A 19228-nucleotide genomic window follows, 5' to 3' on the forward strand; every position below is an offset into this window, starting at 1 on the left:
CGTGGTATCATAAATGTCAAGGTTGAATTTTATAGGCTGTAGGTGTACGTAGATAGGTATATAGCATTGCACCTCCCCCCTCCCTCCACTAAAGTTGTCCTGTATTTTATACATTGTACAAGCATAAAATATACATTCTACATACGCAAAGGTATACATTTATAAATTAAGGGCAAAAAAAGACAAGTTGCGAATTAAATGCACAAACTCCTTTACACAGTGAAACATCCATTTGTTCTTTGGTTTCTTCCCCACCCCCACACTGTCCTTTTTTTTCCCTTTATATATATTAAGCTTTGTAGCCCTTTTCCAAGAAAACTGCACTTGCTCTTGTCTCTCTCAATTTTATCCCTTTATCAAATCCGTCTTTTGCTTCTTTCCTTCTACCTTCTTTTTTCCAGCATCCGTGTTTTCTTTTTCTTTCTCTTTTTTTTTTCATAAAAAAAAGATGGCTGGGGGGATTCAGGGAGGTGATCAAAGTGTTAGCCTTGATCTTCTTAAGCTGAAAATGGCCAACTTTGCCAAGGAAAGGGACTGGGATCAGTTCCACAGCCCTAGAAATCTCCTCTTGGCCCTGGTATGCTTGTCTAGGGTACTTTAAACGAAGTTTCATGAAGAAGACTGCCCTTCTATTTCTGGGCTTTTAAGTTTGTCTTTGAATAGTAGATATATAGTTTCCATTTCTACGTGTATATATTATTGTTTGTTGTACTCGTTTCTTTGGTTTTCTATATGGGAAGATAACGATTTGACCAACAAAAGTACAGCTTAAACCAGTTGGATTATCATATATTTATATATATGATAATTGCTTTATCATTAATCATTGTGATTCTTCCCTAAATCGCAAGACATGGTTTGCGCCTCTGCAAGATACTCTATTTCTGTTCTTCTCTTACCACGTTAGCACTTTCCTTGATTTCCAAGTTAGGGTATGAAAGCCTTTTTTCAACTTGCAGAGTCATTTTTTTTAAAGATCAACTTGCAGAGTCAAACTTAAACAAACTGTCCCTGTAAAGTGGGGGACAAAGGTTTAAAAGATGAATGATTCTTGTTTCACATTAATGGATTAAACTCATGATTTCATGTAGGTGGGAGAAGTGGGAGAATTATCGGAGATATTTCAGTGGAAAGGGGAGGTCCCAAAAGGGTTACCCGATTGGAAAGAAGAAGAGAAAGTTCACCTGGGTGAAGAACTATCTGATGTTCTGCTGTACCTCGTAAGGCTGTCCGATATCTGCGGCATTGATCTTGGGAAAGCTGCTCTGCGCAAAGTTGAACTGAATGCAATCAAGTACCCGGCTTCAAACACCAAGAATGGCATTGCAGAGAGTGGTTGATCATCATTTATGTCTATTTAAATGTTTAGTTTTTGTTAAGGAATATGTATTAAATTTGGTTCATATATCATAGGTGTTGGTGGGGTGATTTTGGTGCATTTAATATGAAGATCCCTATTATCATACATCTTGATGATGGATCTACGAGCAAATTAAAGATTATTACACGGAAAGTCTCGACAATTTGACCACACACCTCATGAACTAATGTCCTGCAATCACTTTGTTAGCCTGAAATCTGGCAGTGTATTTAGTTTAGTATCAATTTCCTAGCCTGAGTTGATTTGTGTATTATCAAACAGGGGGTGAAATAAAGTGCCCTTTTTAAAGGGGAAAAAACGTTTGGATGACATACAAATACTCGTTTAACTTAAATTCCAAATCAGATATAAAACAAAGGAGTCGTCTTGGATTCCAAAAACCAAGTCACTAAAGGTTCAGATAATCCAAGTCTGCACCGACTCGAGAAAGCCTCCTAAATAGAAATAGCTACATAGAGGTCCGGATTTGATTCATCTAATTGACGGGCTTCTTTAGTCATACCCTAAGCCACCGGAGGCCCCCATGGGGAGAAGAAAAACTGTTATTTTTTTCCACATTATCCAGGGATCTTTACTCTTACCTACTCGAACCTCCAACGGTTAAAAATATATTATTGTTTATTGATTTAGAACCTCAATCCTGTTTTAATGGGGACTGACATTTATTCAATTGTAATAACACGGCTTTCTTTATACAAAGTTTCAAACTTTGATCCCAACATTCAGAGTTTGCCTTGATTTGGTAGCTGCTTCCGACCATCCATGACCCCCACCAAACCAAACCAGTGGTTTATCCATAAATGTTATAAGGCGTAGATAAAATGCGCTCCCCATCGTCATCGAATCAATGTATTCGCTGGCAGTAATGGGGAATTGGCTACTGCGTCGTTTTGTTTCTTCCCGTTATTTCATCTTCTGATCTTTGTTTCGTCCACACTTAATTATGAATGTCAAGAAGAGGTTATCCATTCAAGGGTTGTAGAGTCTAAACAGGCATACGATTTAGCATTAGGATGGGGAGGGTAGCTGGGTTTAAATGATAATCTACTGAGCCAACTCGCTCAACCGAGTCAACTTGGTAAATGAAGAGTTGTATACGAGTCAAACGAACCAACCATCGCCCCAAATGTACCAAGTCAGCTTTATGTGACAGGGATAACCATACTTAATGATACAATGATCTTTTTATTACTTTTCAATAACATTAGTGATTGTTGTGTTATTTTTTTAAAATTTAATAGGGAAAAGAGAAATTTAACCATATTTTATTGATCATTTATGTAATTTACCCTGTAAGAAATACAGTTCAAAGTAGGAGTGAGCATCAGGGACGGACGCATGATTTTAAGTTAGGGGGTGAACTTGAACTTATAAAATTTTAGAGGGGATGAACTTGAACTTATAAAATTTTATGGGTGGCAAAAACAAATTTTTAATAGAAAATACATAGAAAAAATCTAAAATATATGATAATTTTAGATTTTTAGGCACTCCCCCTAGGTCCATCGCTCTTGAGCATTCGACCAATTCGAGTGAAAAAATATTTAGTTATTCGAGTTGACGAGTCATATTTTATAACTCGGAGTTAACTTGAAATTTTTTTCAAGTAGAGTTTGGAGTTTATAAAATTCGAGTCGAATCGAGTTGAGTTGGATTTTTGAGTTTTTATTTAAATCTAATTGGAAATATTTATAATAATACGATATTATTTGATTTCAATTTAAATTTTTTATAGCTATATATAATACATATATATTTTTTCATTATACATTTTTTTTCATACGTAATATACATTTAAATTTTGAAAATCACGTATGAAAATGCCTTATTTAAATCGAGTGTAAATCATGTTGAGCATTTTCATGGTAGATTCCATGTTTTAGGTTTTTTAACATGTTTTAAAGCCTTATTTATGACCATTTGTGATCACATAAACACTAATAATGTTTGGAAACCTCAAATTAGAAATATGAGTGAATTTGAGTGTAATTTTCAAGCCCAAGTAGGGCATCGATATTGTAAGAACAGTACCGGTACTATTTTTAAATCAAAGTAAAATTTGCCTAGGTTCAGAAGGGAGTATCGATACTCATTAAATTAATAGAGTATCGATACTACAGGGTTGGTATCGATACTCATGGGTGGTATCGATATCGGGATCACAAATCAAATTCCAGAATGCTATTTTGGTATTGATACCCTAATCGGTATCGATACTATAACTCGGGAGTATAGATACTACCCCTTAGTTTCTTAGCATAAATTTGCTTTGGAGTATCGATACCCAATGATGAGTATCGATACTCTATGGTAAGTACCGATACCGAGGTGCTAGGTATCGATACTAGCATTTTTGGGCCTTTAATTCAAAGGGATGCTAAGATGTGATGAGGTTTCAAAGAACTCTATAATTTGCTATCAAATAAGACTACAAGTGAGAATAATAATGATTAATTACAATTAGAAACGAGATAAATTAGGGCGACATAAAACTAGCATTGATTTAATACTCGGGAAACGATTAGGACACCTGAGTTGCTTTAGTAAATGTACTAGTATTGAGCAATAGAATCAGTCATGATATCCTTAGGTAGTGCACAAAGTACTTTAAACTGACTAACTAGGGCAGAGGCCCAACACTCACGAGGGGTGGGTTAGTCGTGTCTGATGTAGAGATTGCAGGCCTCATCCTCGGTAAACTAGAGGGATAAGTGAGCTCCGAGATGCAGAACCCTCAACCGCACCGTGATGTCTATCATAGAGTAGAGAGTGTAGTATACGAGTATACTCACTATTGCATGTTCCCTAATAGCTTGAGCATTTAAAGAACACATTTAGTATGGATTAATTGTTAGTGTGGCACTGATCTAGTAAGCACTGATCTAGTAAGTTCAGTGTTTGGAATTTGTTTCCTTAAGCAGGTTAGTAGGAGGAGCAGTCAATAAGCTTTTTGAGTAAATAAGATCCAGACCAAGATTCAGAGCAAAGTATAGGGGATGTATATTTGTAGACCCCTTTTTTGTATATTCGAGTCGTAACTTCATTTTTAAAAGTTGATCAGTATATTTTGATTTAATTATTTTTGGAGCTCCTGATGTAAAGTATTTTATATAAATGTGGTTGATTTATTGTATCATGACTATTTTCAAGTAATCGTTTTATTTAAGAAAATTTTTAAAAAAAGTGTTAGCTACTCTTATGATTTCTTGTGACATTCTGATCGATCAACTATGTGTCGTATTAGTTTCGGGTGTTATACCCCTATATAAGAGAGGAAACTTCTCTCATATTGGGCTGAGTCAGGGCACGCTTTTTCTTTTTCCCCAATTGTCCATATCTCATACCCACAAGATTTCAGAAACCACTTCTCACCTCCCCCTTTCAATTAATTTGTATTTCAAAAATTTCATATGTAATTGAACTTTAATAACTTGATGCAACTTAAATAATCACGAGAACCCCACATATTCCCTACCACCCCATCCTCGTTTGGGACCACACAACAGCTGACCCCACCCCCTGTCTATTTACCATGATTTAGGGTTTGTTTGTTTGACTGTAATTGATTTTTCAGAAAATAAATTACTGGAAAATAAATTAATGAAATTTGAATTCTGAAAAATGAATTATATTTTAAAAAAATGAATTACATTTTTTGAAAATGAATTACATTTCTGAAAAATGAATTACATTTCTAAAAAACATTTGGAAAACGTTTTATGATGTTTGGAAGATGTTATTTAAACATTTTTTTCACTAGTTGAATAGTTTTTTAAAAATTATTTATTACAAATATTAAATATAATAAATAATATTATTTATCATAAAACTTAATATTATTATTTTAAAATATTAAAATAATTTATTTATTATTAAATATTATTTTTATAATTGTATTAATAAAAATAAAAATATTGGTATATTTTAGTGAAATAAAATATTATAAATTATATTAATTATTTATTAAAGTAATAGTGTTATATTATATTTTAAAAATATTAATTAGTATATTTTAAATATCTTTACTAAAATATTATTTAAATATATAAATAATATTATTCATTATTAAATATATAAAAAATTTATTATATATTATTAAAATAAAAATATATATCTTATATTATATAATATAATTGATTATTTTATATAATATTAAAAATATAATATTATATTATTATAAATATTAATAAAAATATTTTAAAATTTTAATAAAAATATTTTGATGAAAATGATATTAAAATATTTTATTAATATTAAATTCATAAAATAACATTATTTTAAGTATTTTTGCTTTGAAGTGAAAAGTTCAGAAAATGACTTACGGATTCATTTTCCGTAAGTCATTTTACAGAAAACATAAAGTAAATTTTATTACTAGGAAAATGAATTACATTCCGGAAAACGAATTACGTGAAACAAATACTGGAAAATATTTTCTGTAAAACGAATTACGTGAAACAAACACGAAAAAATATTTTTCGAAAAACGAATTACATAAAACAAACACAAAATTTCGTGAAAAACCAATTCTGTAATTAATTTTACGGCAAACAAACACACCCTTATACTACATTGACGCCTGCCCTTCTGTTCCATTCCTTAATACTATTCCTTCCCACTGGGGTGGACGGAGATCAGCTAAAAATGTCAAATTATCAAATGCTTTAAATATTTTATTTATATTTTTATCTCTTCTTGAATTTCGTAAATTTATATTTTCATAAAATTTTAAAAATTCACTTAGGTGGTGTTTGTTTTTGCAGAGGTAAAAAGTCTGCAGTCTGCGGACCACATCTGCAAGTATCTACAATAGAAGAGGTGGACCAAAAGTCTACAGTCTGCAAGAAGAAGACTGTTTGTTTTTTAACGTCTGCAGACTGCTAAAATGAACTGAAATATAAATAAACTGATTTTTTAAACTTAAAAGAGTTTTGCAATACTGAGATTTAAATAATTTTAGTTTTACTGAAATTTAAATAATCCATACAACTACAATAATAAATTATTTAAAATAAATCAATCCATATTTTAAAATAAATCAATCCATACTAATAAATTATTTAAAATAAATCAATCCATACAACTACAATAATAAATCAATCCATATTTTAAAATAAATCAATCCATACAAATAAATGATTTAAAATAAATCAATCTATACTAATAAATTATTTAAAATAAATCAATCCATATTTTAAAATAAATCAATCCATACTAATAAATTATTTAAAATAAATCAATACATACAACTACAATAATAAATCAATCCATATTTTAAAATAAATCAATCAATACTAATAAATTTAAAATAAATCAATCCATATTTTAAAATAAATCAATCTATACTAATAAATTATTTAAAATAAATCAATCCATATTTTAAAATAAATCAATCCATACCAATAAATTATTTAAAATTACAACTACAATAATAAATCAATCCATATTTTAAAATAAATCAATCCATACTAATAAATTATTTAAAATAAATCAATCCATATTTTAAAATAAATCAATCCATACAACTACAATAATAAATCAATCCATACTAATAAATTATTTAAAATAAATCAATCCATATTTTAAAATAAATCAATCCATACTAATAAATTATTTAAAATAAATCAATCCATATTTTAAAATAAATCAATCCATACTAATAAATTATTTAAAATAAATTATTTTAAAATAAATCAATCCATATTTTATAATAATTTATTTTAAAATAAATTATTTTATAATAAATTATTTTAAAATAAATTATTTTATAATAAATTATTTTAAAATAAATTATTTTAAAATAAATAACCTTATTAAATTATTTAAAATTATTTTAATAAATAATTATATTTTATAATTATTCTTGAAGAGGTTTGAAGACTTTTGAAGACATAAAACCAAGTCTGCATCAAGAAGAGTTCGCGCAGACGTTTAAAGAGCTTCTGTATTCTAAAAAACAAACAGTCTGCGAAGCCTAATATCTGCACGTGGTCTGCGCAATGCAGACATAAGTAGTTTGAAGAGCTTGTACAGTAAAAACAAATACCACCTTATAGTCTCCAAACCATTTTATTTACGCTCCTACCCATGCTTCCACCTTTATTCTACCCATCTAGAACAACCATTAAATAACATAGTACCAATCTTGTTGACCGAGTCAGAACCAAAGGTAAACCAGAGAGCAAAAATTTTATTGGGATGTTTGGTATATAACTTTTCGAAGAGATATTAGTTTATTTGAGCATAAATAGTTAGTTAGTAGTTAAATTTTTTATTTTTAGTGTTTGACAAATACCTTTTTGAAAGAGTTTATTGTTCAAAATAAGCTGAAAATGAAAACGTTGAAAAAATTCAATGGTTTGAGAGAGTTGATTGCAAAATAAGATGTTAAACGACATATTTGACCTTATTATTTCTATAATTATATCATTGACATAAAACATAATCTAATGAAATAGTTTCCATCCTAATCCACTTGATCTAATGATGAATTAGTGAAATTTTATTTTATTATTCTATTTTGTAGGTGTTGATTCTCAAATATATTTTAGTTAAGAAAATATAGCAAAACATGAAAATAAAAAAATATATAGTGTTGATATTATATATAAGGTTAATAATATGTATCAATCTCACAAGGTTAATGTTTGTAAAATTTAAATTTTAAAAATATATTCAAAATTTTAAAAAATATTCACTAATTTTCTTAAGGAATTTTTAATTCATTGTCAAAAGTATTTTATCCGAATAATTTCAGCCCAATAAAATCTAAAGTATTATAAAACATATATGTAATTAACAACTAAATGTATCATACCCTTATTTGTCATTTTACCCATATAAACTATCAGCTAAATTTTATCAAACACTTCTATATAAACAATTACTCAAATTAATTTCTCAAATCAGCTAATCAAATTAGTTGATCAAACCAACTACTGGAATCAGCTATCAACTATCAATTGTTTGACAAACACCCCCATTGTCTTGTTCAAGGATAAGTATACGACGCACGCGCATACCACAACACACCACTAAAACGATGTACCGACACACATCGCTAATTAAATTATTTTTATTAAGTAAATATTAAAGGATAAATTATACATTTAATACTTACACTATTATTTTTATTTTTATTATCTTAACTTTATTTATTTTCAAAAACAATTAACGATAATATTGACATGAGTTAACGATAATATTGATATGGCAAGACATGTTGATTTTATATTTTTTAAATTTTCATATCACCTTTTTATTTATATGTCGACATTTTTAATGATTTTTATTCAACCAGTTAAATGGTAACAAGTGTCAATAACTATGTGGATAAAATAAAATAAAATATTATTGCTCTTAACATGAATTGAACCTAGGCTTTTTACATGAAATACACACCACTCAACCATAGAGTTAAACTAGTAATATAAGTTTACTTTTATCACATTTTTTTATTTAACCTATATAATAGTATCATCACAAAATTAATATTTTCAGATAATTATAAAATTTGAATACGTGACACTTTAAATTAACGACCAAAAGTTTAGTCATTCAATTATAATACAAATATATTTTTATTATATCAAACTTAATACTTATATCATTTTTTAGAAATAAAAAATAATTAAATAATTATTTATATATATTTATAAAATTTATATTATTATTTATAAAATTATTTTTATAATATTATGAAATTATTTTAAAATATTTATTTAATTTTCAAAATCATATTATTTATTCATTTGAAATAATTTTATTTATTTTAAATAATATTATTTATAAATTATTTATTTAATTTTAAATAATATTGTAACCAAAGTAATAGTTGGATACTAAACATATAATTTACCTTACACTTAAATTATTTAAAATTAAATAGATAATTTTTAAAATAATATTATTTTGAATGATTAATTTGATTTTAAATTAAATGAATATTTTTATAATATTATATATATAATTATTTCATATACTTTTTTATAAAATATATAAATTATTTAATTATTTTTTGTTTATATATAAAGTGAAAAATTAATCTTTTAATTTAATAATTAATAAGTAAGTATTTTTAAACAAAATAAGTATGTATTTTTATATAAAGTGAAAAATTAGTCTTTTAATTTAATAATGATATCGTTATACAAGTTAAATACAAAATGTGATGAAATTTAACTAAATGACTAACTTAGTTCATTGGTTAAGTGTTTTATTTCTCATGTAAAAGACCTAAGTTCATTTCATACTAACAAGAGTGATTTCTGACTTTTTATTTCCATAGGTGGTGATACAATTGTGACAAGTGTCACCACCTAATTAATTGTATAAAATTAATTAAAAATATCAACAAATAAAGAAAAAAAGTGTTATGATAATTAAAAATAAAAAATTGACATGTTATATCAAAATTGTAGTTAATTATTTTTTAAAAAATTAAAATTTAGATATCATAACAAAATAAAAATGATAATGTAGCTGCAAACATATAAATTACCTTTTAATATTTAATTAATAAAGATAATTTAATTAGTGATATATTCTAATACATCTATTTAATGGTATATTTCAGTGTGCGATGGTAGAATTTTATCCGAATCAAATATCACTCGGGTTACTGCTAACAAATTATTTACTAAAATTTAAGAGATTAAAAACAGGCTGGTGAATTTCATTTAAGAGCAACTGACACCTGGAGGTTCATGAAGAACAGTATCAAAATACCCACCCGTCACAGAGAAATTAAAGCTGAGGAAATTATATCAAAAGATCGTACGACATGGGAGCAGATAAGGCTAAATTACATAAATGACACCGTTTGTTTTTAATTTTACATTTCTAACATCGTTTGACCAATATTTCCAAAACTAGCACCCTTTCTGCTGAGTTGGCAAAGGCGCGTCCCCGGGGACGCGCTTTACCGTGTTTTCGCTGAGTTGGATGCCACGTGTGAAAGGCGCGTCCCGGGGACGCGCCTTTGCCATATCAGCATACACGTGTGGAAAGCGCATCCCCGGGGACGCGCCTTCCATTAAATGTCATAAATGCCCCATCCGTTTTTCCTAATTACCCCTCCTCATCCCCTATATAAACCCCCTCAACCCTCACTCATTCTTCACACCAAAATCATCTTCTCCTGTCTTATATAACTCAAATTCTCAAACTATTTGAGTTTTAAATTTGTTATTAGTGGTAAGAAATTTATTTTATGTTAGTATTTTTTTAAATAGTTATTATTTTTATTAATATATTTATGTAAATATTATTTTTTATTAAAATAATATTATTATTATTATTTATTTAGAATTATTAATTTTTTTTGCTAATTATATGTTTTGTCTACAGTTATAATGGAAAACGAAATGCTGTTGCGATTGGATATTGATCATATCTCCAGACATTTTAGCGATATGGTAATATTTTTTATAATTAATGTTAATATTTAAATTTATTTTTATTTTAAAGTTATTATGAATTTATATTAATTTTTATTTTTTATAATATTATTAGGATGCTGATCGTATTTTAGAAACTTTTATTAAAAATCCACGTATACCGACACCGGAACGTATTTTGCCATATTGGCTTCTGCCGGGTTCGGGTATATTGCAACAATTATAGGCGGTTGCAAACTCGAACCTGTCCTAATTTCTGCACTGATTGAGAGGTGGAGGCCCGAGACACACACTTTTCACCTTCCATGTGGAGAGGCAACAATTACATTGGAGGATGTCTCTATGCATCTGGGGCTTCCCGTCGACGGAAATATGATGTGTGGTATGGCGGATGGTGATTGGCAATCAATGTGCATTGATTATCTTGGAGCTGCTCCGCCAGAGTTAATGGAGGTAGAATAGCTTTATCTTGGTTGAAAGCTAATTTTGAGGTTTTAAATGAAAATGCTTCAGAGGATCAAGCAAAGGCATGTGCTCGGGCATATATTATACGAATAATTGGAGGAATATTGATGCCCGACAAATCTCGCAACCAGGTGCATTGTATGTGGTTGCGGCATCTGATCGATTTTGATGAAGCTGGAAGATATAGTTGGGGTGCTACAGTTTTGGCATTTCTCTTTAGAGAAATGTGTCGGGCGACGAATTATAAGAAAACTGCTATCGGTGGATGTCTTCTGCTTCTACAATCATGGGCGTGGTTCTGCATGCCTTTCTTATGCCCGATCGTGAATGAACCATACGTATTCCCCTTATTGTTGAGGTAATTTTCGAACTAAATTTGATTTAAATATTTTCAATTAAATAGGGTGATATTTAGTTATATTATATTCATAGGTGGTCGATGAAAAGAAAGGACCATAAAAGTATACCTACTGGGTTAGAGGAAATTCGTTTACTTATTGATACGAAAGCTGGGTCTGAGGTATGTTTTTAAATTTGTTTAATTATTAATATTTTAATTTAAAATGTTAGATATAATTAGAATATTTTATTTATTTGAATTGTATATTTATATTTCAGTTTCAGTGGACACCTTATGCGAGCGATGAAGTGAAAGCTTGCATCCCACCCCACCTTAGTGGGTCATTAGAGGTATGGATATCGATTATACCTCTTATATGTTATGCTATTATTGAGTGGCATCCAGTTGATCGCGTGCTCCGCCAGTATGGTTGTACGCAATATATTCCTGGAGCTCCTAGAAATTTAGACGACGTGCATAACATAGATAGACGGGGAAAGAAAGATGTTAACTGGGTGGTGAGACACAGAGATTGGATTGCGCTTCGGGAGAACCGATATACACTGTTGGCCCCTCGACAATATTACGCTGAAACTGGTCATATGGTTACAGATAACTATATGGACTGGTTTAATGAAAATGGGAAGCCGTTTCTACTTTCGGCGGAAGCACGAGGGGTTAACATTCCTAGGCGCGAGAAAGACGTCAACCGTCTCAATATCATCGTCCCCCGACGCGTGGACGGAGAGAAGGCGCTACCGGTTCTGCATCAGTCCCACCACAACATCCTTATTCGTCGATGCCGCAGGGGTACATGCCCAGCCCTCCACTTCATATGCCAAGCCCACCAGTTTATATGCCATCTCCGCAGGGTTACATTCCGAGCCCGCAGGGTTACATTCCTAGCCCGCCAGGTTACATGCCTAGCCCGCCAGGTTACATGCCTAGCCCGCAGGGTTTTATACCATATGGAGGTGCATATACGACTATGTTTAATGATCCAGCATATGGTTCATATGCATCTTATTTGGCTGGTGGTGCTTCTCCGCAGACACCTCAATCTTCATCTGGATCACATACATCGATGCCAATGTTTCCACAGTTCCCGGGGAGCGGTGGGATTGTTACTAGCACTCCTCCAGGGTCGTTATTTTATACAGGCCCTTCAGCCCCTTCAGCGTCATCTACACCAAATGAAGAAAATGCTGCTGATGATGATAGTGAAGATGAGGAGACTGAAGAACAAGTTCCACGAAGAAATCCTCCACGAAATGTCCAGCTCTGTTATCATCATATAACCGTTAACTCTTATGTAATTAATATTGTATTTAAATGAATGTTTTTATTTCTAATAATTTAATGTTATTGCATTTATATAATTTGTCAATGTATGTACACCTAAATAATTTGCATTTATATACAATGACACATTTCATGTTCTGATTGGAAGATTAAATTTATTAAATTAAATTTTCAATAAGACTAATTTTATAAAATATGTAAGTCTTGAAGATTAAATATGTAATTATACTAATTTATTAACTTATGCATCAATATTTTCGTTAAATATTGATATGAGATGACTAGATTGATAACATTTAAATAATTAACTGATAAAATTAATAGATCGATAATCAAAATAAAAAATACTCGAAACTTGATAATTCTTACATTATAATCGAAACATTTTACATAATATATTATTAATTTATAATAATAATAAAAATAAACTATTTATTATAAAACAAAATACGTGTCTGCTGAGTTGGCAAAGGCGCGTCCCCGGGGACGCGCCTTTCACACGTGGCATCCAACTCAGCGAAAAACACGGGTAAAGCGCGCCCCGGGGATGCGCCTTTGCCAACTCAGCAGAAAGGGTGCTAGTTCTGGAAATATTGATCAAACGGTGTCAGAAAAGTAAAATTAAAATCAAACGGTGTCAGTTATGTAAAAACCCCAGCAGATAAGCCAAACGTAGCCATATGGATCCTTCACCTTGCCCACGCGACCACCGTAGCACGCGCCGTCGTCCTCAGCTATCTCACTCTTTGCAACTCCTCCAGCGCTCACGGCCTTGGCAACAACAGCTTCGATGTCGTCAGTCTCGAGGCAGAGCACACATCCGCCTCCCTCGGTTTTCATCCTGCTTATTTGAAGACACGCCAAAAGCCAAACGAGTCATGACATTGTTTTGGAGAAATAAATAAGAAAGAAAACAGTTGGAGTTGCTCTACCATATTCACAGCATAAACTAAACCTAACAAAGAGGTTATTATTCAACAATGACTGAATGTAAAGAATGTAAACAGTCGCAATGGAAAAATAGCCGAAAAGAAAAGAGATCTTAAAGCAAACCAGTATCTATAGGCTTTCATAATCGAAGATTACAGTAAACGAAAATGTATAGAAGTTAAGAAACCATCAAATATTAAAAATAGAAAGGAGGGATGATCGTACGGAGCAGAGTTTTCAACAATATCAGAAACGATAATGGTAGAGCCAGCTAGCTCAAGTTGAGCGGAGAGGATGTGAGGGAGCACCTGCTTGGCCTTGCGCTTAGGGTGAACAGTGCGGCCAACCTCAAAGGCGCCGAAAGCGGATTTGTAGAACTGCACCGCATCAACAGCCTTGGGTGCCTCCACCATCAGCTGAGGTTTCAACGCCGTGAACTTCAAGGCCGCCACCTTCTCGGCTCCTCCGTTCTCAACCTCTTCCTGTGCCATTGATGAAGCTGGAACAAAAAAGCCTTTCGTAGAGAAAACCAAAAACCTAGGAAAGAGAAAACGACAACAGAAACTCAAAACAACAAGGTAGAAAGAGCAAAGGAGGACGTGAAGTCACGGGCGTTGGGTGTAGTTATAGAAGCGTAGTTATAGAAGCGGGATCAGTAACCGTTTAAGGATAAGATTGGTATTTTCAATAATAATTGAGATTCCGATTCTGTATTGTTGTTTACTGTTCAGAAATTTTAAAGACAAAAAGCCCGTGTCATTTACTCAAGCTCATTCTTAGATTTATTTATTGAATATTATTTTGCAATGATCACACCTTCTACTTTTTACAGTAACAAAAGTTTGTGGCGTTTAAGGTCGTCAACTTCGTTTGGGCTTTTGGGGGAAACTTTGATTTTGCCAAACTTGGCTCAAGTTTGGAAAAATAACTATTTCAACAAGAAACCGTTAAATAAAGATGGAATCCCAACGTCGTGGACATATTTTTAGTGCCAATATTCATTATGTTAGACCACTTAACGAAGCCGTCTTAGCTCAGCTGGTAGAGCGCATGGATTTTAACCATGTGGTCGTGGGTTCGATTCCCACAATCGGCGGTTACTCTTCACTCTCTTTTGCCATTTCCTCGTTGCTTGATTGTTCCACAATCGAATAATTCTGCATATTTTGAAATGTTTGTAGCATGTCATCTGTTTGCCTTGGTAAAATGGATCCCTGTGTTTGACTCGACTACCTAAAACATTAACTTCTTCTGTTGTCTTTTCTTTATCGTTGGGTGTAGTTATAGAAGCGGGGATCAGGCACCGTTTAAGGATAAGATTGGTATTTTCTATAATATTTGAGATTCCGATTTTGTCCTCTTGTTCATTGTTCAGAATTTTTGAAGACGAAAAGTCCCTTGGCGTGTCATTTACTCAAGCTCATTCTTAGATTTATTTATTGAATATTATTGGGCAATGAGCACAACTTTTACTTTCCACAGTAACAAAAGTTTGTGGTGTTTAGGGTCATCAACTTCGTTTGGGCTTTTGGAGGAAACTCTGATTTTGCCAAACTTGGCTCAAGTTTGGAAAAATAACTATTTCAACAAGAAACCATTAAATAAAGATGGAATCCCAACGTCGTGGACATATTTGTAGTGCCAATATTCACTATGTTAGACCACTTAACGAAGACGTCTTAGCTCAGCTGGTAGAGCGCATGGCTTTTAACCATGTGGTCGTGGGTTCGATTCCCACAATCGGCGGTCACTTTTCACTCTCTTTTGCCATTTTCTCGTTGCTTGATTGTTCCACAATCAGATAATTCTGCATATTTTGAAATGTTTGTAGCATGTCATCTGTTTGCCTTGGTAAAATTGATCCCTGTGTTTGACTCGACTACCTAAATCATTAACTTCTTCTGTTTTCTTTTCTTTATCGTTGGGTGTAGTTATAGAAGCGGGGATCAGGAACCGTTTAAGGATAAGATTGGTATTTTCTATAATATTATAGATTCCGATTTTGTCATGTTATTCATTGTTCAGAATTTTTGAAGACGAAAAGTCCGTTGGCGTGTCATTTACTCAAGCTCATTCTTAGATTTATTTATTGAATATTATTGGGCAATGAGCACACCTTTTACTTTCCACAGTAACAAAAGTTCGTGGTGTTTAGGGACGTCAACTTCGTTTGGGCTTTTGGGGGAAACTCTAATTTTGCCAAACTTGGCTCATGTTTGGAAAAATAACTATTTCAACAAGAAACCATTAAATAAAGATGGAATCCCAACGTCGTGGACATATTTGTAGTGCTAATATTCACTATGTTAGACCACTTAACGAAGTCGTCTTAGCTCAGCTGGTAGAGCGCATGGCTTTTAACCATGTGGTCGTGGGTTCGATTCCCACAGTCGGCGGTCACTCTTCACTCTCTTTTGCCATTTCCTCGTTGCTTGATTGTTCCACAATCGGATAATTCTGCATATTTTAAAATGTTTGTAGCATGTCATCTGTTCTCCTTGGTAAAATGGATCCCTGTGTTTAACTCGACTACCTAAATCATTAACTTCTTCTGTTGTCTTTTCTTTATCCTTGGGTGTAGTTACAGAAGCGGGGATCAAGAACCGTTTAAGGATAAGATTGATATTTTCTATAATATTTTAGATTACGATTTTGTCTTGTTGTTCATTGTTCATAATTTTTGAAGACGAAAAGGCCCTTGGCGTGTTATTTACACAAGCTCATTCATAGATTTATTTATTGAATATTATTGGGCAATGAGCACACCTTTTACTTTCCACAGTAATAAAAGTTTGTGGCGTTTAGGGTCGTCAACTTCGTTTGGGCTTTTGGGGGAAACTCTGATTTTGCCAAACTTGGCTCAAGTTTGAAAAAATAACTATTTCAACAAGAAACCATTAAATAAAGATGGAATCCCAATGTCGTGGACATATTTGTAGTGCCAATATTCACTATGTTAGACCACTTAACGAAGCCGTCTTAGCTTAGCTGGTAGAGCGCATGACTTTTAACCATGTGGTCGTGGGTTCGAATCCCACAGTCGGCGGTCACTCTTCACTCTCTTTTTCCATTTCCTCGTTGCTTGATTGTTCCACAATCGGATAATTATGCATATTTTGAAATGTTTGTAGCATGTCATCTGTTTGCCTTGGTAAAATGGATCACTGTGTTTGACTCGACTACCTAAATCATTAACTTCTTCTGTTGTCTTTTCTTTATCGTTGGGTGTAGTTATAGAAGCGGGGATCAGGAACCGTTTAAGGATAAGATTGGTATTTTCTATAATATTTTAGATTCCGATTTTGTCTTGTTGTTTATTGTTCAGAATTTTTGAAGACAAAGAGGCCCTTGGCGTGTCATTTACTCAAGCTCATTATTAGATTTATTTATTGAATAGTATTGGGATATGAGCACACCTTTTACTTTCCATAGTAATAAAAGTTCATGGCGTATAAGGTCGTCAACTTCATTTGGGCTTTTGGGGGAAACTCTTATTTTGCCAAACTTGGCTCAAGTTTGGAAAAATAACTATTCAAACAAGAAACCATTAAATAAAGATGAAATCCCAACGTAGTGGACATATTTGTAGTTCCAATATTCACTATATTACACCACTTAATGAAGCCGTCTTAGCTCAGTTGGTAGAGCGCATGGCTTTTAACTATGTGGTCGTGGGTTCGATTCCCACAGTCGACGGTCATTCTTCACTCCCTTTTGCCATTTCCTCGTTGCTTGGAAAATTTTGAATATTTTGAAATGTTTGTAGAATGTCATCTGCTTGCCTTGGTAAAATGGATCCCTGTGTTTGAGTCGACTATCTAAATCATTAACTTTTTCTGTTGTCTTTTCTTTATCATTGGGTGTAGTTATAGAAACGGGGGTCAGGAACCGTTTAAGGATAAGATTGGTATTTTCTATAATATTTGAGATTTCGATTTTGTCTTGTTGTTCATTGTTAAGAATTTTTGAAGACGAAAAGGCCCTTGGCGTGTCATTTACTGAAGCTCATTCTTAGATTTATTTATTGAATATTATTGGGCAATGAGCACACCTTTTACTTTCCACAGAAATAAAAGTTTATGGCGTTTAGGTTCGTCAACTTCGTTTGGGATTTTGGGGGAAACTCTGATGTCGCTAAACTTGGCTCAAGTTTGGAAAAATAACTATTTCAACAAGAAACCATTAAATAAAGATGTAATCCCAACGTCGTGGACATATTTGTAGTGACAATATTCACTATGTTAGACCATTTAACGAAGTCGTCTTAGATCAGCTGGTAGAGCACATGGCTTTTAACTATGTGGTCATGGGTTCGATTCCCACAGTCGACGATCACTCTTCACTCTCTTTTGCCATTTCCTCGTTACTTGATTGTTCCACAATAGGATAATTCTGCATATTTTGAAATGTTTGTAGCATGTCATCTATTTGCCTTGGTAAAATAGATCCCTGTGTTTGACTCGACCACCTAAATCATTAATTTCTTCTGTTGTCTTTTCTTTATCGTTGGGTGTAGTTATAGAAGCGGGGATCAGGAACCGTTTAAGGATAAGATTGGTATTTTCTATAATATTTGAAATTCCAATTTTGTCCTGTTGTTCATTGTTAAGAATTTTTAAAAGACGAAAAGGCCCTTGGCGTGTCATTTACTCAAGCTCATTCTTAGATTTATTTATTGAATATTGTTGGGCAATGAGCACACCTTTTACTTTCCATAGAAACCAAAGTTCGTGGCATTTAGGGTCTTCAACTTCGTTTGGGCTTTTGGGGAAAACTCTTATTTTGCCAAACTTGGTTCAAGTTTGGAAAAATAACTATTTCAACAAGAAACCATTAAATAAAGGTGGAATTTCAACGTCGTGGACATATTTGTAGTGCCAATATTCACTAAGTTAGACCACTTAACGAAGCCGTCATAGCTCAGCTGGTAGAGCGCATGGCTTTTAACCATGTGGTCGTGGGTTCGATTCCCACAGTCGGCGGTCATTCTTCACTTTCTTTTTCCATTTCCTCGTTGCTTGATTGTTCCATAATCGGATAATTCGTTATATTTTGAAATGTTTGTAGCATGTCATCTGTTTGCCTTGGTAAAATGGATCACTGTGTTTGACTCGACTACCTAAATCATTAACTTCTTCTGTTGTCTTTTCTTTATCGTTGGGTGTAGTTATAGAAGCGGGGATCAGGAACCGTTTAAGGATAAGATTGGTATTTTCTATAATATTTTAGATTCCGATTTTGTCTTATTGTTTATTGTTCAGAATTTTTGAAGACAAAGAGGCCCTTGGCGTGTCATTTACTCAAGCTCATTATTAGATTTATTTATTGAATAGTATTGGGATATGAGCACACCTTTTACTTTCCATAGTAATAAAAGTTCATGGCGTATAAGGTCGTCAACTTCATTTGGGC

General features: G+C 32.4%; 2 protein-coding genes and 6 non-coding genes across 8 annotated transcripts; 7 read left to right on the forward strand and 1 right to left on the reverse strand.

Annotated features, from left to right (window-relative positions):
• The first annotated feature begins 418 nt into the window (after positions 1-418).
• LOC120165932 (dCTP pyrophosphatase 1-like) lies at positions 419-1355 on the forward strand. The gene is made up of 2 exons (XM_039175364.1): positions 419-577; positions 1092-1355. Exons 1-2 carry the CDS (start codon positions 449-451, stop codon positions 1338-1340), a joined length of 378 nt encoding a protein of 125 aa, XP_039031295.1. The 5' UTR covers positions 419-448; the 3' UTR covers positions 1341-1355.
• Positions 1356-13498: 12143 nt separating this feature from the next.
• LOC120165903 (uncharacterized protein At5g48480-like) lies at positions 13499-14413 on the reverse strand. The gene is made up of 2 exons (XM_039175335.1): positions 14042-14413; positions 13499-13727 (listed from the first exon to the last, which is right to left on the reverse strand). Exons 1-2 carry the CDS (start codon positions 14305-14307, stop codon positions 13514-13516), a joined length of 480 nt encoding a protein of 159 aa, XP_039031266.1. The 5' UTR covers positions 14308-14413; the 3' UTR covers positions 13499-13513.
• Positions 14414-14839: 426 nt separating this feature from the next.
• TRNAK-UUU lies at positions 14840-14912 on the forward strand. The gene has a single exon. It is a non-coding gene; the product is annotated as a tRNA-Lys (tRNA).
• A 580-nt stretch (positions 14913-15492) lies between these two features.
• Positions 15493-15562, forward strand: TRNAK-UUU. The gene has a single exon. It is a non-coding gene; the product is annotated as a tRNA-Lys (tRNA).
• A 577-nt stretch (positions 15563-16139) lies between these two features.
• Positions 16140-16212, forward strand: TRNAK-UUU. The gene has a single exon. It is a non-coding gene; the product is annotated as a tRNA-Lys (tRNA).
• Positions 16213-16789: 577 nt separating this feature from the next.
• TRNAK-UUU lies at positions 16790-16862 on the forward strand. Its single transcript has one exon. It is a non-coding gene; the product is annotated as a tRNA-Lys (tRNA).
• Positions 16863-17439: 577 nt separating this feature from the next.
• On the forward strand, positions 17440-17512 carry TRNAK-UUU. The gene has a single exon. It is a non-coding gene; the product is annotated as a tRNA-Lys (tRNA).
• Positions 17513-18725: 1213 nt separating this feature from the next.
• Positions 18726-18798, forward strand: TRNAK-UUU. The gene has a single exon. It is a non-coding gene; the product is annotated as a tRNA-Lys (tRNA).
• Positions 18799-19228: the final 430 nt, after the last annotated feature.

Source organism: Hibiscus syriacus, unplaced genomic scaffold (genome assembly GCF_006381635.1).
Source record: "Hibiscus syriacus cultivar Baekdansim isolate YM2019G1 unplaced genomic scaffold, ASM638163v2 tig00111621_pilon, whole genome shotgun sequence".
In the NCBI taxonomy this organism is placed as follows: Eukaryota; Viridiplantae; Streptophyta; class Magnoliopsida; order Malvales; family Malvaceae; genus Hibiscus; species Hibiscus syriacus.